At 39.7% G+C, this 23,641-nt stretch overlaps 1 protein-coding gene across 1 annotated transcript; it reads right to left on the bottom strand.

The window, feature by feature from the left end:
- Nucleotides 1–8,613: 8,613 nt before the first annotated feature.
- Nucleotides 8,614–22,538, bottom strand: eif3eb (eukaryotic translation initiation factor 3, subunit E, b). The gene is given in 14 exon segments (XM_062986194.1): nt 8,614–8,697; nt 9,575–9,709; nt 10,449–10,551; nt 10,858–10,896; nt 10,898–10,953; nt 16,129–16,230; nt 17,178–17,304; nt 19,428–19,552; nt 19,649–19,741; nt 19,743–19,802; nt 21,215–21,314; nt 21,786–21,824; nt 21,903–22,022; nt 22,525–22,538. Coding segments are annotated over 13 exon segments (1,113 nt in total). The 3' UTR covers nt 8,614–8,697.
- Nucleotides 22,539–23,641: the final 1,103 nt, after the last annotated feature.

Here is a 23,641-nt window from a genome sequence, read left to right as displayed (position 1 = left end):
TTAAAAAACAGCAACAGTAAAATCACAGTTAAACTGCCTCAGTTAAAGTAAAAGTGAGCAATAACGAATTAACCACCAAGCGGTTTTAGTAATGAATTATGTGGCTGCTTTTCAGTCATTTCTGTGTCTGCTTCCAAGATCATACAAAGGCCTCATTGTTAAATGGTTGCTGACTATTAAGGAATAGAAGGTCACATTTGTTTACCTGACATCTCCAATCATTTACACTACATCAGATGAAAAACATTCATGCATTTCACTCTTTGTAAAAAGCAAAAGTTTTACTAATTTAAAATCGAAATAATCGAACGATGCTTTGATGATCAACAGTATCCCCTTTGCTTATAGAATCTGAACTGAAAGACACACACTAACACACAGCTTGCTCCCTAGAATCTGACATAATACATACAAATAATACATACAACTTTGGTGCTCCGGACCAAAGATGAAAAGGAGCATCCAGACTGTTATCAGCGAAAGCCAGGGTCTGTCATGGTACGGGGCTGTGTTAGTAGCCAAAGGTAATTTACACTTCTGTGATGGCAGCATTAATGCAGAAAAGTACACTAAGATCTTAGAGCAACATATGCTGCCTTCAAGACGTCATCTTTTTCAGGGACGTTTACGCATTTTTACGCAAGACAATGCAAAACCACATGCTGCACACATTACAAAGGCATGGCTGCAGAAGAAGAGGGTACGGGCTGGCCTGCCTGCCTGCAGTCCTGACCTGTCCCCAATAGAGAATGTGTGTAGGATTTTAAAAGGGAAAATGTGATATGATGACCCCGTACTGTTGCACATCTTAAGACGTGTTTGGAGACATGGGACAAAATAAAAGCTGAAACACTAAATCACTTAGTATCCTCTGTGCCAAAACGTCTTTTAAGTGTGGTGAAAAGGAATGGCAAAAGGAACTGTCCCAACTTTTTTTGGAATGTGTTGCAGGCCTGAAATGCAGGAATGGATGTTTATTAGTAAATGAAATGAAGTTGAGCAGACAAAACGTGAAATATCTCAGGTCATCCTCAGATCATCAAATAAAAGTCAAAGTAAAGAAACTCTTTTTTTTATTATTTGCATTTTCCATGATGTCCCAACTTTTTCTGATTTTGGGTTGTATTTCTCACACTTGCTTTTTAGCATGCTATTGTTTAATGTGTGCTGCAGTATTGCTGCTATGTGTATAAATTAAACACTGTTAATATATTAAAGTATGTTGTATATTGAGGTATGTCCTAGCTGTCATATAAGCTTATGTCATAGCACAAACCCCATTTCTAGAAAAGTTGGGATGTTTTGTAAAATGCAATAAAAAGAAGAATCTTTGATTTGCAGATTCTCTTGAATCTTTCTTTGAATCTACCTTTATTGTATTTTGTATATACAAACAATTAAAAAAATTTATGCCTGCAACACACTATGAAACAGTTGGAACAGAGGCATGTTTACCCCTGTGCTCCATCACCTTTCTTATTAATGAGACTTTTTAATTGTTTGAAAAATGAAGACACTAATTGTTGCAGTTTTGAAGGTGGAATCTTTCCCCAGTCTTCCTTAATACAAGACTTTAGCTGCTCAATAGTCTGTGATCATAGTTGTCTCATTCTTAACTTCAAGATGCACCAGACATTTTAAATAAGAGACAGATCTGGACTGTAGGCAGGCCGGTCAAGCACACACACTGTTCAGTGTCTGTGCACCATGGTTCTGGAGGATCATTGTTTCATTTCAGTGTGTACTTGTATACAGCTCAAATGACAATACAGCATCTTAAACTAGAACTTTGGGTACTCTTACCTTGTTTCCGGCTTTGGTCTTTGAGTTTTGCCTCATACCTGTAATAAAAAAGATGATAGTCAATAACGGTATTAGTGTATGGAAATGCTATAGGTAGATCATCAACCAGAAATACACAAGTAACATTAGTCTAAATGGGGCAAAAAGAGCAGCGTCTTTCAAAATATAGATTGAGCCAGCCTAGAAACAGAGCAAGAAGACCAAGATGCTGTAATATGGCTTGTTTTATTGAGGATTAGGGAAATGCTTTGGGCTTCTCATGACACACTTAAAGCCTGGCTGTTTCTCCGAGCACTTTTATTGTCCTTGGCAAGTGAAGGCCTGTTCCATGTGGTTGCCTGCAGGTATGAATTTCACTCCCTACTCATTGACAACAAGGCTTTGTATGTATGTATGGATAGATGGACAGATGGATGGATGTATGATTGGATGGATGGATTGAAGCTGCTTCAGATTAGGTGGTTATGATGCCTATGAGCCTATTCAGAAATGTTGAAGTGTTTCAATTCATTGCATGTCATCTCTCACACACTCATATTTAGATACAATTTAAAGTCAGTCATTTTTCCATATCAACTTAGTATATTTTATTTTTAATTGGAAGGTAGACGCAAACTACAAATAAAAAAATAAATAAATACTACCTAAACTACCAAAATAATTTAAATATGGATAAGTAATCAAAACTGTTTGAAGATGAAAACATTTTTCCTCTGCAAAAAGAGAAGACAGACTATACTTTCCTATTGTAAATATAATGAATCATAAGCAAACTTGTGTTGATCACAAATATTTGCTTAGCACAATTTTATGCGTGTATTGTGTAACTTGTACTTTTTGAAATTCGACATTATTAAAAAAGAGGATGAGTCCAAGACCAGTTGTGTGGCACTCATACTATTTTGGTTTTGTGCTTTTTGTCCAGACAGTCAGATGTATTCCACCAAAATACCCCGCCCCCCCCAAATAAATAATATATATATATATATATATATATATATATATATATATATATATATATACAGGTACCAATCAGGCATAACACTTTCATTTATCTAATCTGCATGCTTTTACTGCATATTATACTGCATATATGTGCTGTAGTTCCCAGTATGTTTAGAGGTTAAATGTCCCTAAGCCATAATAAAACAGTAAATTATTCTACAGATTATTTTCAAATAATTTTGGTTCATTTAATAATTAACAGTAACAATGAGAAAGAACCTGAACATTTACAAATAAGCAAATAATCCAGCGCTGACAATGACTTGTCTTCAATTTAAAACACATTACAATTGTGACCATAGAAATTGAGGGCTAAGGGCGTTGTTTAGGGGCCCAACTGTGGCAATGGTGGTGGTGCTTAAACCAGCATCCTTATGATTACTAGTCCAGTACCTTAACCACCTTAAAATCTGGTTATTAAAATCTGATTATTACATGAATTTTCTACTATGAATTCCTAAATACAAATTATTTGAGCCCTGTAACAGGCTAGCAGGCATGGCACCCTGTAATTAAGAAAGTACTATATATTAAAAAAGTTTGTGCTCATGTAATGATACACTTCTATCTTAAGTATATGTTTTGAAATACAAATTTTCCCTTAGCTTCAATGTAACATTCAAACATCTGTCACAACATTTCTAAACATTTAAATTCTATAATAAATTAGTACACGGCGTTGAAACATAATCCTTAAACAAACATTGACTTTACCCTTCATGCTGGTGATACAATGTTATACTTATCAGTTCAGTTTCTGCAGCTCCTTTACAACCATATGAATGACTGTGTTAGGAATAGCATGAATAAAACTTCCTTTTTGTTTGAAGTATTATAGTTCCATTATAATGTTCAGTATTATGAAATGCTTTATGCACCAAATGATGACATCCAGGAGCTTAATTAATTAATCTGTAAAATTGAAACATATCATTATGAAACATTTAGGAAACAAAACAACATTTTTTAAATTGTTTGTTTGTTTATAAGGATTTTAACATCATGTTTTACACTTTGGTTACATTCATGACAGTAACGGTAGTTACTCATTACACAAGATTCATCAGTTCACAAGGTTATATCAAACACAGTCATGGACAATTTAGTGTCTCCAATTCACCTCACTTGCATGTCTTTGGACTGTGGGAGGAAACCAAAGCACCCGGAGGAAACCCACGCAGACATGGGGAGAACATACAAATTCCACACCGAAAGGACCCGGCCCACCCACCTGGGGATCGAACCCAGGACCTTCTTGCTGTGAGGCGACAGTGCTACCCACTTAGCCACTGTGCCGCCGCTTAAAATAATTTCTTAATGGGAATATTGAAACATGATACTAGCTGGCCATCCTTCAATTTATTGCAGCTAATTGAGAATATAACACTTTGTGTTTTTACTAGGAGAAAGTTAAGTCATATCATCCTGGTATTATTTAGATTACATTACTACCTGTTGAATTCTGCATTTACAAAAATATCCATGGCTACATAAAAGTGCAATTTACACTTATAAACCAAAAAACATTAGGACCACCACACCACAACTATGCATGACAATGCCTTTTTAGTACCTATTTTGCATGTCCCAGTCATAGATATAATACATGTTGGGTTGATGGTAGTTATTTGTAGTGTACTAGTCACAGCTGGATGAAGCAGATATGAGTAGCATATTATTTATGTGTGACAGAGAACATAAACGCCATGATGTCTGGTACGGACAAACAGAACAGCTATTATGGCTCAATTTGCAGATAATTGTATTACTAGTGATGAACTGAATGCGTCACAACACACAGCGCATCAAATCTTTCAGTTAATGGGACAGTGTAGTTTTTGGGGCCTGCTAACTTTTGTCCACCTCCAAAAGCACCTACAATGGGCACTCAGGTAGCAAAAAGAGACAATGGAGCTGTGAATGAGGGTGGATTCATCGAACAAATCCTTTTTTCTTTGAGACAACACTGGCGACTGGGCACATGTGCATTGTTTACCCAGGGAAGGAATGGCACCAGGATGCACTGTAGGAAGATTCACCTTGCAACATACAGAAGTTGAAGTTGAAGGACCTGCCGGTAATAACTTGCTACCAAATACCACAAGACACCTAATGTTTTAATGTTCTGGCTCATCAGTGTTAGTAAAGATTATTTAAAAATATAATATATAGCTGCTCAGGTGGCGCAGCGGTAAAACACGCTAGCACACCAGAGCTGAGATTTCGAACACATTGTTTCGATCTCAGCTCTGCCATCCGGCAGGCTGGGCGCCTACATGAGCAACGATTGGCTGTTGTTCAAAGGGTGGGACAAGCCGGACCAGGATTCCTCATAACTGGTGCAATTACGACCTCTGCTGGCCGATTGATGGGGCCAGTGCAGAGTTAGGGAATAATGCTGATCAGGGTGTGGCTGTCCATGCACAAGGATGATCCACATATGAACTCGCCTCGTGCAGGTGAAAAGAGGCAGTCGGTACTGCAAAATTGTTGGAGGGGGCGTGTGTCAGTTGCGAATCTCCTCAGTCAGCAGTGGAGGGTTGTATCGGTAGAGGTGAAGCCTAACACAATCAGGGTAATTGGGGGGAAAAATGGAGAAAAAGAGACAATATATCTTGTAGTTTGACTTGCTGCTAACTTTATCTAAAGATCATTTTGCTTTTGAGTGCTGTTATAAAGAGGTGCACAGGTGGTGCAATGGTAAATTAAGCAAGCCCATTACCTCTGGGAACCAGAGTTCAAATCCCCAGATGTGCTATCAGCCATCTGGCTGACTACATACAGGTATGATTGGCTATGTCTGTGGAGGGGTGATCAAGGCCCTGGGGTGGATTGGCGTCATGTCCGGGGTGTGTGTCCAGAAAAACGAGATCTGCCTCGACCCTGACGATGATGAAGCAGTGGTAAAACACAAATATGAAATAAAGTAAAGTGGTAGACATGGCATTCTGTTTAAAATATATACTAGAAAATGTAAATGAAATCTATACACGAAGTCACGAGTAACATTCGAAGGGCTTTGAGCTGAAGATCATTTTTCTTCTCAATCCTGTAATCAAGAGGGGCACATGGAACCCTGTTGGATGAAGGCTTGAAAAAACGCCCCCTTAAATGTCAACACACAAAAAATTATACGGCTAAACAACCCTGACCACAATCTACAGTCTGTTCCAGAGAAAATGCAGCCCTTCACTGGAAAATCTGTCCCCGAAAAAAACAGCAAACTTGATGGATTTAGATGAATGAAAAAGAAAACTTTCCACTGTTAGACATTTTTCAGTAGCTCACATCCTGCTTCTGTTTTACAAGCCATTTCTCTTCTGGACACCGGCCAGTTAAAGAAAAATGCACAGTTGTAGACTTTATCAAGTAAGAGAAGTTTGTTAAAAGAAGGTGGAGCTGATTACAGTCATTACAGAAGACGGAAACATCTCTTACCTGACAGATATCTCTCTAAAGGAGAGACAGAGCTCCGGTTCTCCCAGCAGCAGAAAAACAGACTCCAGATAAGCAGAGTGGCCAGAACCAACACTACAACCCAGACCAGCCGGGCCAGAGCTGGATATTCCAGGATCAATTCCAGTAATGCATCCATTCTTCAGTACTAATAGAACTTTTTCTAATCTGTAGAGAACTGCTGCTGTGTGGCACAGCCAGATGTGAACCAGCTGTGCACGCTCAAGCCCACAGCCCACGTCAGCTTTTGTTGAAGAGAGTGCGCGCAAACAGGCACGTGTGTTTCTTTTTCCTCAGCTGAGCAGCACACCCACCGAAGAGGCACTAAACCGTCTGGAATATTCAACTGCTACCACCAGACTGAACACACATCCACGCCTTCATTTTTTCTCTCTCCCTGACACAGAAACCTGTCTGCTAATTGTAAGGGAGACTGCAAAAAATGCACCTGAGGCATGTTAACATTCGACTTGTGGCCTAAATTAGAGGACAACCAGTTTAAGAGCTCATACACTTTATGGCCAAAAGTATGTGGACACTCCTAATTATTAAGTTCAGTTAAGTTTAAGTGTTTCAGCCACACTAATTGCTAACAGGTGTATAAAATCAGTTATATAAAATTAATTATATGCGTCCAGCTGTTTGGCAGCACTTTGTGGAAGACCCTTTTCTGTTCCAAAATAAAGGAGTCCTTGTGCACAGTTAAAAGGACATAATATGACAAGTTTGGTGCGGAGGAACCGCTGGCCTGCACTGAGCCCTGAAGACCTCTGGGATGAGCTGAAATTGTGAGACAGGTCTGTCTGTCTGTCTGTCAGTGCCTGACCTCCCAAATGCTCCTTTGACAGAATGGGCACAAATTCACAAGACGTCACTCCAAAATCGAGTTATAAGCACCAAGGTAATGGAAGAGGAGTACATTGATGCTCACGGTTTGATTCAGCTAATGTCTACATGCTTTTGGTTGTATAGTTTATTTTAAAATAATAGGAAAAAATATGGACAGAGAACCATTTATGCTGTAACATGTATAAGCTATAAAATAGCCCTGACGATGAGTCTTTTGTAGGAATCCAAAGCAACATGAGGCAACCAGCAGTCACAAAAAGGTTAAACAGTAGGTCTATTCTGTAAGACTACAGAATTAAAAATGCTTTTTTATAACACGGCCTAAACAAAATCTATACACTTTTGTTACAAGGACAATGTGTAAACTTCGTATAAGACACACAATACCTAGACTACTAAGCAAAAGTAACATTTACCATGTTTTCTACACCTGCACATTGTGTTTTGAGAAAGTGCCACAATCACTGCTGCCAACAGCTGGAGTACTGTTTAATTGGTTCAGTTAGTGCTTTGCATAGGAATTTTACAGGACCAGATGCACATTTTATTGCAAACACTAGTTTCTGACTATGTCAGAGTAGTTCTGGATGATAATACATAGTTTTTCTAAAGTTATTTGATTGACGTATAAGGTGACGTAAAAGGTCGTTTGAAAAATTGTCGGTTGCTAAGACGTGTATTGTGTAACCTTTACTTTGCTGTCACCTAGTGGACAGAATACATCACCACATGGGCAGAAGACTATAAAAAGAGGTTAGAAATACTGTCCTAAAAATGCATTGATCTGCAGGTTACACCACAGCGGTTTACAGCTTATAAGGAGACTTAAGTAAGCTTCCTAAAACTATTAAATATATTTTCTTTTTAAATTTATCTTCAGCTTTATCCTGGTTAGGTTTTACAGTTATGCAGTGACCCAGCCTATAAAAAGGACACGTGAGCCTAAACGATGGCAAAAAATTATTTTATTGTTAATTTTTCCAATCAACTACTTGGCTTCTATATGAATGTCACCTGTCTGTTTACAAGATTTATTTAAATAAAAACTGTAACTGGTAACAAAACTGACAATAATGTTAAATATGTAAATTTACATTTATTCATTATCCAGCTGCTGTCTGAAGTGTGCCATATAGTTAAATCATCTAGTCCTAAATGTTAATATGAAGATGACAGTTTTCTATTACCATTTTTTACTACCTGATTACAATACTGTGAATGTGTGTGTGGGTGTGTGTATAATACACAAGTAACAAACCAAGTTAAATGTGAAAAGTTGCAGTTTATTTAAATATTATTTATATTAATATTAAATAGTTGTGGTTCAAAAGTATCTGCTGAGGACTGAACCTGCTTATATTATAATTAATCTGGGTTAAGAAATTAAACATAAGTTATCAAAAATGTTTTTATTTATTTATTTATTTATTTTTACAAGGAATAAAATACCAGAGCTTTTTACAAATACAATTAAAATGTTAGCTTTATTGCTTGGGGTATATACAGATAAGGATGACAGATTATTTACTTGGTTCTTGTGCTGATCTAATAGAATCTGGTATCTTGGCCTGCACAGTTAGGTGTCTGTAAAATAAAATGTGATCATTATTTTTGGTAAATCATAAATAAACACAATTGTATTATTGGTTGAATAACAGTAAAAACACTATGTAATTTTAGATTTAGTTTTAAAGCTGGTTTAAATCCTGCAAATGTTTGCAGCTAGCTAAAGCTAAAATGTGTTATATAAATTATATAACAGATAGCTATAGATAAATTGGCGATGTGTAAAAATGTGAGTCATAGAAATGTACCATAAATTGGGCTGTTAATTATGCCAAACACTGAAAATTACTATCGTAAAATAGTACGATTACTATTAAAATTACCCCTTCACTTCTTTTAAATAAACAATTTTGTCAGAGTTCTCTGCATTAATCTGTTTTTGCATTTTTCCCAATTTTCCTCCCAATCTAGTCATATCCTATTACCCAATTGTATTTCGCTTTCTCTCTACTGCTGCAGACTTCCACTCCTGACCGATGAGAGCCGTGACACTCGCCTCTTCCAACAAGTGTGCAGTAGCTGAATGCATCTTTTCACCTGCACAAGGTGAGTTCATAAAGGGCTTAGTCTAGCGCATGGAGAGTCGCACACTGATCTCCATCATCCCTCACCTCTGATGTAGGCACCATCGATCAGCCAGCAGTGGTCATAATTGCATCGGTTATGAGGAATCCCTTCTGGCATCCAGCCCTGACACACAAGGCAATCATTGTCTGTGTAAGTGGCCTGCCTGCCTGTAGCAGAGCTGAGATTCAAATTCACGAATTCGAGACGTCAGCTGTGGTCTGCTAGCGTGCTTTATCGCTGTGCCACCTCAGTGCCCTGGTGTTTTTCCTTGTGTTTTAATGCCAGGTGAGTAAAAATTCCTAAGCTAAGTGTTTAGTGTTTCAGGTACCTAATTTCTGTTGCTGTGGCTGAATTTCTTCTCAATGTTCATGGCAAGCATTTGGCAGCGGAATGACAGACTCTTGGTCTTCTCTATGACCTGCTGCTACGGTAAGACAGAATTGTTACCCATCACCACATGGTCCTGTGGAGACAAATAACATATTCACTCACTGTCAGTTTTACCACCGCTTTATCCTGGACAGTGTCGCAGTGGGTTTAATTTATTGGGCAAAGGGTAGAAAACACCCCAGACCGGTCACCAGTCCATTACAGGGCAGACACACACTCATTTCCACACATACTTACACAATTGTTAGGCTTGACTGCATGTCTTTGGACTTAAGAGAGAAAACCTGAGCACCCAGTGGAAACCAACACGGATACAGAGGGAACATGCAAACTCCACACAAAAAAAAGGCAGCCCAGCCCAGCCCCCGGCAGCCCAGCCAGGGAATCAAACTCAGGCATTTTTTGCTGTGGTGCAACAGCGCTACCCACTGCGCCACCGTGCCGCTACAATATAATCAGTTAAAAGCTATTTTCCAATGCTAACCTAAAAAATACTGGCACTGTTTTTAAAACAGTTTAAACCAAGTCCATTTATTTGCTTTTTTATTTTTATTTTATTTGAAAAGACGTCTCAGGGTAAACTATATTAGCTTTCACTTGTTTGTTGAAATTAATTCAACATATTTTATTTGTACACATTTTGTATCCTCCACATAAAATCTCCTAAACAAAGATGATTCTATTTCAAAAAGGCACAAAGAACAGACACTGCTGCAAAAAAATTAAAGGGCTCATCAACCACTATATTGGACTCGCTAGACTGCACTGCACTGGCAGATTCAATTAATAGAATGCCTGTTGGGCTTTCTTACCAATTTGGAGTCAATTTTAGCGTCCAGCCTGGCATTGCGGATTAGGTTTACTATCCATCGCTCAGCCTCCTCAGGGGTCATGTTCAGCTTATCTGCCAACATGCTGCAGATGAGCAGGAGGAGCAGAAAAGAGAAGCGAAAGAAAAGACAAGCAAAAAGGCTCTATTTAATCAGTGTTGTTCACATTGATTCACAAGTTCAACCTAAACATGAGTGACTTAAGCAGAATACTTTTAGCACAAGTCTAATCATATTTTAGTACTGCAGTAAAAAAAATTGTGGTATTTATTTTGCTTGCTTTCCTTCAGACAAATCCTACTAAGGTAATGGTAATGGCATACATAACCTCAATTACAGTAAGAGTTTACAATGTAAGCTAATTAGCGTGCTATTTTCCCGGGAAGTTTACCTGATGCTGATGCACTGATGAATCCGACAGAATGTCTCGAGCGTTTTCAATGAAATCCCCCAGACAAGCCACCAAAATAAAGTCGTTCACCAGTACCTAAAAAAAAGATGCAAAATATATCAGACATGGATTAAGAAAAGGGATGCAAATTGCAGCAAGCAAGAAATATGAAAGAAGGCAAAAATGACACTAAAAAAGGAAGCCCAAAAATAAGCTGGTCTTTTAATTTAAGAATACGGCATGAGTCAATACAGCTGTAAATAAGACCAAAAGCATAATTAAAATGTACAATACAATTCTGATTTTTCAATTTTGGCTGCTCCCATATTAGCGGACGCCACTTTTATTCAGGCTTGGGACCGGTAATGAGATTGCACTGACAAGCGCACCTCCCAGTGGCTGGGCTGTTTTGGCCATTCCCTCTTAGACAATAATATGCAACACATGCAACACAGACCGTTAAGGTTCAAACCCCTGATCTTATTATTAGTGTACTTTACCGCTACGTAACCAGGGCACCCTGCTCATTTGTTAAATATATATTTATATATATAGAAATAAGCTTAATTTCACAGGCCTTGTTTTTTAAAAAACACAGATTACACTGATTTAAAAAAAAAAGTGCCACACTTCACGGTAGTCACCAAATTACACTCATAAACTGAATGATGGAATAAATGAAAGCTACAACACACAGCACAGTCTTCCTTAACGGTTGAATGTAAACCCAAAACATCCAGTGACGGTGTGAGGCTCTGTCTCAAATACGAAAATCTTTGTCCGTGTTCTGTTCACAGAACTGGCTGGAAGTTTTCCAAACTCAATTACCCAAATAGTGTTTTTAGCTGCTTTGCACTTCAACATCTTGGACATTTTGACTAACCAATTGCTAACTGAATTGCTGTAGGATTGCTAGGATGCATCATATACCAAATTAAGTAGTAAACGTTAGGCTCTTGAATGCTACGCGAATGAAAAACGTTAAATTGCTAAAAACAAACCTTAAATTTAAAATTTCACAGCAAATTGCATATTACATTGGAAACGGCTCATTTTATGGTCCGTGCTGTGATTTTCATGGCTGTGAATTAGGTATGGCCTTTTTGGACTGCTCAAAGATGATAATGATAATAATGATAAAGTGATGATGATGTGAAAGCAGTGGTGCATCAGTGGCTATGCGCTCAGTCAAAAACATTTTTTGCTGATGGCATTAAATAGTTGGTATGATGCTGGGAACAATGCATCGGAAGGTGACTATGTCGACAAGTAATGTACAGTGGACCCTTGACTTACGAATTTAATTGGTTCCGAAGGGCTGTTCTTAAGTCAAAATGTTTGTTAGTTAAACCTATTCTTCCTAAGAATTAATTAACAGAATTAATCCGTGCCAGACCTCCCAAACCACCCCCTTTCTAATGTCTTAAATGGTCTTTTTTGTTATAAATACAAGTATATTTGCCCTTAAATCTTAAATTATAGAATAGACATTACTGTAATAAACAATAATAAACAACAATACACAGTACAGTACTTTACTCAGCGATTTTCTTCTTCTCAGCTACTGGCAGGAGTAATTATACAACACAACAAATGTAATAGATTTTTACATTTTCTCAGCACTGTGCTTCCTCTGCACATTCTTTGTGGACATTTTAATATTGAATTTTACAAAATATAAAAAAAAACACAGGAAAAACACTGTCCGCTGTCTGAATGTTCGCTCACTATATATACAGTGTATCACAAAAGTGAGTACACCCCTCACATTTCTGCAAATATTTCCTTATATCTTTTCATGGGACAACACTATAGACATGAAACTTGGATATAACTTAGAGTAGTCAGTGTACAACTTGTATAGCAGTGTAGATTTACTGTCTTCTGAAAATAACTCAACACACAGCCATTAATGTCTAAATAGCTGGCAACATAAGTGAGTACACCCCACAGTGAACATGTCCAAATTGTGCCCAAATGTGTCGTTGTCCCTCCCTGGTGTCATGTGTCAAGGTCCCAGGTGTAAATGGGGAGCAGGGCTGTTAAATTTGGTGTTTTGGGTACAATTCTCTCATACTGGCCACTGGATATTCAACATGGCACCTCATGGCAAAGAACTCTCTGAGGATGTGAGAAATAGAATTGTTGCTCTCCACAAAGATGGCCTGGGCTATAAGAAGATTGCTAACACCCTGAAACTGAGCTACAGCATGGTGGCCAAGCTCATACAGCGGTTTTCCAGGACAGGTTCCACTCGGAACAGGCTTCGCCAGGGTCGACCAAAGAAGTTGAGTCCACGTGTTCGGCGTCATATCCAGAGGTTGGCTTTAAAAAATAGACACATGAGTGCTGCCAGCATTGCTGCAGAGGTTGAAGATGTGGGAGGTCAGCCTGTCAGTGCTCAGACCATACGCCGCACACTGCATCAACTCGGTCTGCATGGTCGTCATCCCAGAAGGAAGCTGACGCACAAGAAAGCCCGCAAACAGTTTGCTGAAGACAAGCAGTCCAAGAACATGGATTACTGGAATGCCCTGTGGTCTGACGAGACCAAGATAAACTTGTTTGGCTCAGATGGTGTCCAGCATGTGTGGCGGCGCCCTGGTGAGAAGTACCAAGACAACTGTATCTTGCCTACAGTCAAGCATGGTGGTGGTAGCATCATGGTCTTGGGCTGCATGAGTGTTGCTGGCACTGGGGAGCTGCAGTTCTTTTTAGAAGACAGTAAATCTACACTGCTATACAAGCTGTACACTGACTACTCTAAGTTATATCCAAGTTTTATTTCTATAGTGTTGTCCCATGAAAAGATATAATAAAATATTTGCAGAAATGTGAGCGGTGTACTCACTTTTGTGATACACTGTATATATATATATATATATATATATATATATATATATATATATATATACAGTGTATCACAAAAGTGAGTACACCCCTCACATTTCTGCAAATATTTTATTATATCTTTTCATGGGACGACACTATAGACATGAAACTTGGATATAACTTAGAGTAGTGAGTGTACAACTTGTATAGCAGTGTAGATTTACTGTCTTCTGAAAATAACTCAACACACAGCCATTAATGTCTAAATGGCTGGCAACATAAGTGAGTACACCCCACAGTGAACATGTCCAAATTGTTCCCAAAGTGTCAATATTTTGTGTGACCACCATTATTATCACTGCCTTAACTCTCCTGGGCATGGAATTCACCAGAGCTGCACAGGTCGCTACTGGAATCCTCTTCCACTCCTCCATGATGACATCACGGAGCTGGTGGATGTTAGACACCTTGAACTCCTCCACCTTCCACTTGAGGATGCGCCACAGGTGCTCAATTGGGTTTAGTCCATCACCTTTACCTTCAGCTTCCTCAGCAAGGCAGTTGTCATCTTGGAGGTTGTGTTTGGGCTCGTTATCCTGTTGGAAAACTGCCATGAGGCCCAGTTTTCGAAGGGAGGGGACCATGCTCTGTTTCAGAATGTCACAGTACATGTTGGAATTCATGTTTCCCTCAATGAACTGCAGCTCCCCAGTGCCAGCAACACTCATGCAGCCCAAGACCATGATGCTACCGCCACCATGCTTGACTGTAGGCAAGATACAGTTGTCTTGGTACTTCTCACCAGGGCGCCGCCACACATGCTGGACACCATCTGAGCCAAACAAGCTTATCTTGGTCTCGTCAGACCACAGGGCATTCCAGTAATCCATGTTCTTGGACTGCTTGTCTTCAGCAAACTGTTTGCTGGCTTTCTTGTGCATCAGCTTCCTTCTGGGATGACGACCATGCAGACCGAGTTGATGCAGTGTGCGGCGTATGGTCTGAGCATTGACAGGCTGACCTCCCACGTCTTCAACCTCTGCAGCAATGCTGGCAGCACTCATGTGTCTATTTTTTAAAGCCAACCTCTGGATATGACGCCAAACACGTGGACTCAACTTCTTCGGTCGACCCTGGCGAAGCCTGTTCCGAGTGGAACCTGTCCTGGAAAACCGCTGTATGACCTTGGCCACCATGCTGTAGCTCAGTTTCAGGGTGTTAGCAATCTTCTTAAAGCCCAGGCCATCTTTGTGGAGAGCAACAATTCTATTTCTCACATCCTCAGAGAGTTCTTTGCAATGAGGTGCCATGTCGAATATCCAGTGGCCAGTATGAGAGAATTGTACCCAAAACACCAAATTTAACAGCTCTGCTCCCCATTTCCACCTGGGACCTTGACACATGACACCAGGGAGGGACAACGACACATTTGGGCACAATTTGGACATGTTCACTGTGGGGTGTACTCACTTATGTTGCCAGCTATTTAGACATTAATGGCTGTGTGTTGAGTTATTTTCAGAAGACAGTAAATCTACACTGCTATACAAGTTGTACACTGACTACTCTAAGTTATATCCAAGTTTCATGTCTATAGTGTTGTCCCATGAAAAGATATAATGAAATATTTGCAGAAATGTGAGGGGTGTACTCACTTCTGTGATACACTGTATATATATATATATATAGAGAGAGAGAGAGAGAGAGAGAGAGAGAGAGAGAGAGACGGTTGGAGTGAACTTGTTTGTGATGTCACGTGTTTCGTGAATTTCTGTTCGTAATTCGAAATTTGTTTGTACGTTAAGTTGAAAAAGATCGTTCGTAACCCAAAATGTTCATATGGTAAACCGTTCGTAACTCAAGTGTCCACTGTAATTTGTTTTTGAAATTCTTAATAAATAGAGTAAAAAAAAGTGCGGAAACTTTCTGAAGAACCATTGTGTGTGTGTGTGTGTGTGTGTGTATATTATATATTTTTTTTTTACAAAGTTATCAAACAGTATGAAAAAAACAGCTCTCTTCTAAACAACCTAGTCTTTAGGACTTCGATAATGGCTTATATTAAGCTCTGCACTCAGAACCTAGATCAGTCTGAAAGCCAAAAAAAAGCTCTGAAAGCTGATATAAGCAAGAAGTAGATGAATAGGGTCAGTAACAAGGGTCTCCACATCCTACTGTGCAGTTCAGAGTAAAAGCTTTGAGGTTCTGTGCTAACAGCAGTGGCGCTTTGAACCCTTCCTTTGAGAGAAGGCAGTAAATTACATGACACATGCTGTCAGTGATCAAACCTCAAGCTCAAAGCAACAGGACACTTTAAAAACCCTACCCCTCATCTACCGCCAACCAGCAGCACAGTTCATAACGAAAGCTGAGAGAGATGGCAACCTGAGCAAACCCCCTACACAGTCACACTAACTCTCAGCAGGTGGTAAATCATACTGACTCACACTCCCGGAGTTTCTTCTGAGCACTGTCAAAATCGAAGTTAACATAAAGACACTCCACAAACACGGTGATGGGATCCTTGTAGGTGTAAGACTCCTGGGAAAAGAATGAAAACAGAATCCGTCATTTTCTTTTCACTAATACGACAGCAAGCAGAACATTTTCACTAACGGATGATGCTATCTGGGCCTAGAGAACAGGATTGGGATGCCCAACATTCAACATCATACAGGGCTGCAGAGACTTGTAAAACAGCAGGGCAACAAAAGAGTCAGACAGACAGGAGGAGAACATAGGGTACACACAAGGAGTTTAGGTAGTGAGAAACAGCCAGGGTGTGACCCTTTTTTCTGGACTTTTAGCCTCTTTGTCTTGTCATTTTCAAATCCCCAAATCCATTGATGCTTGCACAACCCTTTATCTGATAAAGGGGAGCTGAATCAGCACACGCCCGCCCTGGCACGTGTTTAATCAGTGTTGGGTTCCTTCAGAGATGTATCATGTACAGACAGCCATGTTAGACTCCAAGTGACTCCCCAGACCAGTCACGGAGGTCTCATAATGCAGCCTTCCCTCCCTCAAATACAGCCAAATGTGTTTGTGCGTATGCCCTCACGAACTCACGAGTTCGGACACTGAGCATTGGTGTGCTAGCATGTTACATAGCTGTGCTAGCTGAATGTCCAGTACTCAAGCATAAACAAATAATTTATTTATAAGGTCTGCCAGTATGGCAGAGACTGTCCACAGAACAAATCAAAACTGAAGACAAACAGCATTTAAACAAAGGCTGTCATTTATTACATATTAATACAGCACTGATACCTCACAATTCAAATCAATTCATCAGAGCGAAATAAAGAAGATATAAAACTACAGTCACACTGCCCAGGTCAGGCTGCTCTTCTTAACGTGATCAATGAATTAGCAGGGTACTAGTGTCATACTTAATGTTTTTATTTTGATAACTATATCCAAACTGTGTCAATACTGTGTTAATAAAATTCATGAAATAAAATCTAGTGAACTGAGCAGTATGTTACCTGTTGGATAACTTTCACCAGATCTTTGAGGACTTGTCTTCGCTTTCTCACATCCTTATTAGTAATGACAGCCATGGTCAGGTACCACAGAATGTGTGGGCACATGGTCTGAAAAGCATTTAGACACCTGCAAAAAGTCCACTTAAATGATGAAGCTTAAGCATCAGACATATACTGTATAATAATAAATTGCATAGGTCACCTTCCCTTTATGGTCTATTATCTTTATCATTATCTAACTTTATAATCATGGCATTATATATTAACCCATAAGACAAAACATTAGGACCACCTCCCAAAAATATGCATGACAATGCCTATTTTGTAAAAATGATGTCACCGACAGGAATATAATAAATGTTGGGCTAGCCGCTCAGGTGGTGCAGCGGTAAAGTACGCTAGCTCACCAGAGTTGGGGTTTTGAATATATCGTATCAAATCTCAGCTCTGCCTTTCCGACTAGGCTGGGCGGCTGCATGAACAATGATTGGCTGTAGTTCAGGGTTAGAGGGTAAGAGAGTCGGATCATAGGTCCTCATAACTGGTGCGACTGCGGCCCCTGCTGGCTGACTGATGGCGCCTGCACAGGGCTGAGGAATAATGCTGATGGGGGTGTGGCTCTCCGTAACAGGGCCCGTCAAGTGTATGAACTCGACTCGTGCAGGTGAAAATGCACTATCTGTACTGACTGTGCGTACCGGAGGGGGCGCATGTCAGTTGAGAGGCGTCCTCAGTCAGTGGTGAAGGGTTGAATCAGTATAGAGGACACATTCAGGGTAATTGGACACGACTAGACTGAGGGATAAAAATTGGGGGAAAAAAGAGGGGAAAAAATATATATTAAAAAAAAAAAAAAAAAAAATGTTGAGCTGATGGATAGTTCATGAGTCCAGTGCAGCAGATAGAACCAGGCATAAAGCCCTGAGTAACACTGATATATATATACATATATATTTACATAAAACATATAAAAAATAACTTTATACACACTCTTTGAGACCCCAGCTACATGATTAAAGACCCCAAACAGAACATAAGGATGGATTGAAAACATATGTGGAAGAAAATTTTTATTTTTAATTACATTGTGTTAGGTGAAGTGTAGGAACCAAAACTATTGCGTTGCAGTTCATTACTTACTGTTCTCTGTGAAACTGTTGTTCTACTGATTTTCGGGTGTCCTGCAACTTTTTTTTTTTTTTTTTGCATTCTCATCTAAATCTAGTTGTATCCAAGTCCCCAAGTGCAAGTTCCTCTGCCAGAACAGACCCCTCTGACTGAGGTGAGCCGCAGACTACCACAAACCCCCGCCAACATGCATGCAGCCAGCAACTGCTTCCTTTTACCTGCCGGAGACAGGGTACCAAAAAAAGCAGTTTCATGTACTACTATCTACTACTATCAGTAAACCAACCATCGCTCATCTCTTGGCTGAAAATTGGTAATGCTAATTTTAAAAGTTTTCCAATTTCCACCCACTGCACGAGTCAAGCAACAGTCACCCATCCAGAAAGGTTAGCATATGCTTACAAGGCACATAACACCACTTAACCACCTCCTAATGACCTGTGGCTCTTCAATGCCAGTGGGCAGATCAAATGATTGGAGGTTAATTGTGTATACATTTGCTAATTAAAATGTTTTCCCCACTTTTCTCCCCCCCTAATCTAGTCGTGTCCAATTACCCTGATTGCGTCCTCTATACTGATTCGACCCTTCACTGCTGACTGAGGATGCCTCTCAACTGACACCCCCTCCGGCACGTACAGTAGGAAAAAGACTGCATTTTTCACCTGCATGAGTCGAGTTCATACACTGACAGGCACTGTGTACGGAGGGCCACACCCCCATCAGCATTATTCCTCAGCTTTGTGCAGGCGCCATCAGTCAGCCAGCAGGGGCCGCAGTTGCACCAGTTATGAGGACCGACTATGGTCCGACTTTTTACCCCTATGAACAACAGTCAGTCGGAAGGCAGAGCTGAGATTCGATACGATGTATTCGAAACCCCAACTCTGGTGTGCTAGCATACTTTTTTACCGCTGCACAATGATTAACATCAATTATACAATCACAAATTAGCAATAAAAAATCTGAAACCCTACAGACCAGCAGAAATTGGATGCAATCTGGACATCATTCCAGAAAGCTGTAACTGGGTCCTACAATGCAGCTTGTTATCAGGCCATCCTAAATGCACCACTTCAAAGTTTTTCATGTTCTAGTTTTATGATTTCACTAAACACTCACTGAGGTTGGTAGAGAAAGAGCTCAATGATGTTGTCTCTGCCTTTGGGGTGATTAAAGAAAACAAAAAGGGACCCATGAATGAGCCACGTTCTTTGCTGCAGAGACTGGAGAGGTGAACTCACTGACTGTAAGAGAAGAACATGTTGGCACAAACTTAGATAAAAAAAACAACAAAAAATATAATAACATGACATCCCACTTTTCTGTGACGCAGCTGAGACATTAAAAGTTTAATGCTGTTAGGACTCGTTGTTGTCGATGGTTTCTCTGAGGCGTGTTAGGTCCTCCATGGCTGCCTCTCAGTTCTGCATGAGGGACCTCAGAAGCAAGCTTTCCCCACAGTGAACTCAAAGCATTCCTGTCTGTGGAGAGAACCTGGCAGCATAACAAGAGAGCTTTTAAATATTTGAATCCAGAGATAAGATGACATGATAAAATGTTTTATTTTAACCACCAGAAAGTTAAAATAAAGGGTCAAGTACAACAATGAGCTGTCTACTTGTCAGAACAGGCTGTTCATTACAATGTTTACAGATAATCACAACATTCATTTGTTGTGTCTCTACATTTTGCAGCTGGTAGCTGGTAGCTGGCAGTGGAACAGTAGATTGTGGGAGTGTTTGTCCACATGATATGCTTCATTTATTCATGAGGCTCCCATGAAACCCAGCAGCAATGACTACTGCAGCAATGACTTTTCAACACCATGAAAAGCATTTTCACATCAATTTAGTCCTTTTCCAAAATTTAATCTTACTTCTCAACTTATTTTATTATTGATTAGGATTTAACATCATGTTTTACACACTTTGGTTGCATTTATGACAGAACAGGTAGTTACTGGTTCTACAGGATTCATCAGTTCACAAGTTTAATATGAAACACAGTCATGGACAATTTTGTATCTCCAATTCACCTCACTTGCATGTGTTTGGACTGTGGGAGGAAACCGGAGCTCCCGTAGGAAACCCACGCAGACATGGGGAGAACATGCAAACTCAACGCAGAAATGACCTGGACCACTCCATTTGGGAATTAAACCCAGGACTTTCTTGCTGTGAGGCGACAGTGCTACCCACCAAGCCTGCAACTCTGTCATTAGACTACTTTAAGCCCTATCTGAGTTTTATAGTCAGCAAGTCATTTCTAAGTAAAAATAAGGTAGCACATGCTCTCCAGGAAACATACTTTTGGCTTTCTTTAGCAGATTTTTGCCAATTAATCTCTCTGCTATTATGTATTATCTATGGTTTTTTAAAATTTATTTTCTCCCCTTTTTCTCCAAACTTTTAGTGTATCCAATTACCCAACCGCATTATGCTTCCTCTCTACTTATGTTGATCTCCAACCTGGTTGAGAAGAGCCGAGACTAACACACGCCCCCTCTGACGTGTGCAGTAGCCGACTGCATCTTTTTACGTGCACGAGGCGAGTTCATATGTGGATCAGCTTTGTGTACGGAGAGCCACACCCTGATCAAAGTATTATCCCTCGTCTCTGTGCAGACGCCATCAATCAGCCAGCAGAGGTTGTAATTGCATCAGTTATGAGGAATCACAGTCCGGCTCTCACCCTGTATGAACAACAGCCAATCGTTGTTAATGTAAGTGCCCAGCTTGCCAGATAGCAGAGCTGATATTCAAAACGACGAATTTAAAATGTCAGCTCTGGTGTGCTAGCGTGTTTTACATGACCACCTGAGCGCACTATTATTTATGTTTTAACATTTTAAGATATAAATGATTTAAGTTAAAGACAAAATAATGTACTCCGTTGAACAAACTCACCAGTACTCTGAAAAAGCAGCGATATTCTGCAGCACCAGAGTAGTTACCACACTCATACTGAAACTTTGCATAATGGTAAAGAATGTTCTCCTGAAAGGAAAGAACTCCTGACAAAACTGTGACAAAACAAACTAACATTAGCAACTACGGAAATATTTGTCCACCTTTGAGCTACCTTTCACTTCCACTTAGCATTACTAGTGGCGGCCATAGACTAAACAAATATACAATGGGTTCTGCATCCAGGTGGTGTAGCAGGATACTCTGCTAGCACACCAGCACCGAGATTTTGAACAAGCCGGCTCTGTTACCGGTCGGCTGGGCACCATCTAGCGGTCACAACTGGCAGTGTTTGCAGCAGACAAATTAGCCACCGTGTCTGCCTCAGTGGAAAAATGACCGGACTAAGCGGGTGGGGTCTTCAAACGCTGTGCAAGGACCCTGGTTAGCAGAACGAGGCACCTGTGCAAAAAGTGGATGAGCCTCATGTGCGAATCCACCGAAACACGGGCGTAAAAGAAGGGATCCGCAAGGATATGGTAATAAATAATTAGACCAAAGTAACTTATTGTGTTTGTCTGCCAAGTAATTAAACAGCATCCTTCCATGTCTTTAAGAAACAAAACCAGACACTTCATTGTTATTCCTGACATATAACTTACAGGGGGGAAATTAATCACATGCTTACCTGATGGGCTGCATTTGTCTGGTGGTTTCTGGGTCTTCAAACAGTTTGAAGATGGGCTCAGTTTCTGCCTGCAAATGCTTTAGCTGAGCCACCACTGCAGTTCTCTTCACCCTCAATGCTCTATAAATGCACTAGAAAAGAATATTCCTAAGGATATTCTATACAGCCCACTGACTAATTTACAAGTTAAGGCCCTGAGCAAGAGGAATAATTATGAACTGTAATTAAAACCAATGGAAAACCAAAATGCCAGAGTGATGCCCAAGGGTAGTATGAATACTAAATGACACTATATACAGTAGTTTGCACTGGGGATGCAAAATTGACGGGATAAGCTTATAGCATCAATCAAAATATAAACCACAGCACATCTCACATTTGTTATGTTTCAGATCAACAAATCTTTACACTTTATTGAATAAAAAACCAGTGCAACATAGCAAGCATGGCAGTATTTTAAAACAGTAGGATAAACAAACACAGAGCTCAGAACAAGTTCAGCATCATGATGGTAGGTTTTAAACCAAGGTGGTAGCAAACAGTTTATTACAAGGCTAACAAAACATTCTCTCTCTGGCTGTTTCAGCACTGCTTCTACACACTGACATTGAGAATTTCTCACTGCTGCTGCACCATCTTGCATGCCAAGGAAGAGTGCTCGCTTTGCCGCTGCTGCTCTGCCCTGCACGCTGATGGTGGGTGTCTGCTTTCGCTTCTGTTACTCTGTGTGCCAAATAAAAAAGGACTGCTTTTTACTGCCGCTACACTGTTGGCAAGCTGACTGAAGAAAGCTTGCTTTACCAGGCTTAAGCTATTCCCGACTTTCTACTGTTCTCTCTTTATGTTTTATTCAATAATGTTACGCTGTTCTTATTATGTCAATTGTGTTTGATGATGTCTCTTCTATTAAATATTTGTATATTTGTAATTGTATCTTTGTTTCCTTAAAAAGTGCTATAGAAATAGCATGCATTATTATTATTAACCAAAATGTTTGCCTAATGACTTTAGTATAGTTAATATACAAAGGTCACTGCCAGAAAAGTTGGGACATTTTGTAAAATGAAGTTATACCTTTATTTTACTGACAAAAGTAACTTAATTGCACTTTAAGTTTAAACAAAATTTAAATTTGGTGCCTGCAACACAAAAAAAAAAGTTGGCACGGGGCAAATTAGGAGTAAAAAGTTTAAAAAATATTTAAGTTACAAAGTTATAAACAGGTGATGGTTTCATGATTGAGTATGTAGAAAAATCCATCAGAGGCTCACCATCTGCTGTAGCAGGCTGTGTTCAATTAAATAAATACACATTTGTGTAGGGTGGCATGGTGGCTTAGTGGGTAGCACTGTTGCCTCACAGCAAGAAGGTTCTGGGTTCGATCCCCAAGTGGGGATAAATAAACACATAAGTACAATAGTGTTTCTTGGTTGAGTGTTATGTTTTACAATACGTTTAAATATATACACAAAAACAAGCTGGATTGTCGTTGGTTAAACATTTAAAATGTTGAACACTATTGAAGCATTGATGCTTAGTGTTGTAACTGTCTCTGATTAACTGTCAATTAAGTATCATATATAAACTGTATTGAGTCTGGTAGTAATAGCCTAGTGGTCAAGGTACTGGACTAGTAAGCAAAAGGTTGCTGGTTCAAACCCCACCACTGCCAGTTTGCCACTGTTGGGCTCTTGAGCAAGGCCCTTAACCCTCTTAGACTCTAGTTGCTTAGACTGTAT

The sequence above is a fragment of the Trichomycterus rosablanca genome, chromosome 2, assembly GCF_030014385.1.
Source record: "Trichomycterus rosablanca isolate fTriRos1 chromosome 2, fTriRos1.hap1, whole genome shotgun sequence".
Lineage (NCBI taxonomy): Eukaryota > Metazoa > Chordata > Actinopteri > Siluriformes > Trichomycteridae > Trichomycterus > Trichomycterus rosablanca.
The sequence above is the reverse complement of the archived record's forward strand: the minus strand, read 5'-3'. Positions and strand labels throughout refer to the sequence as shown.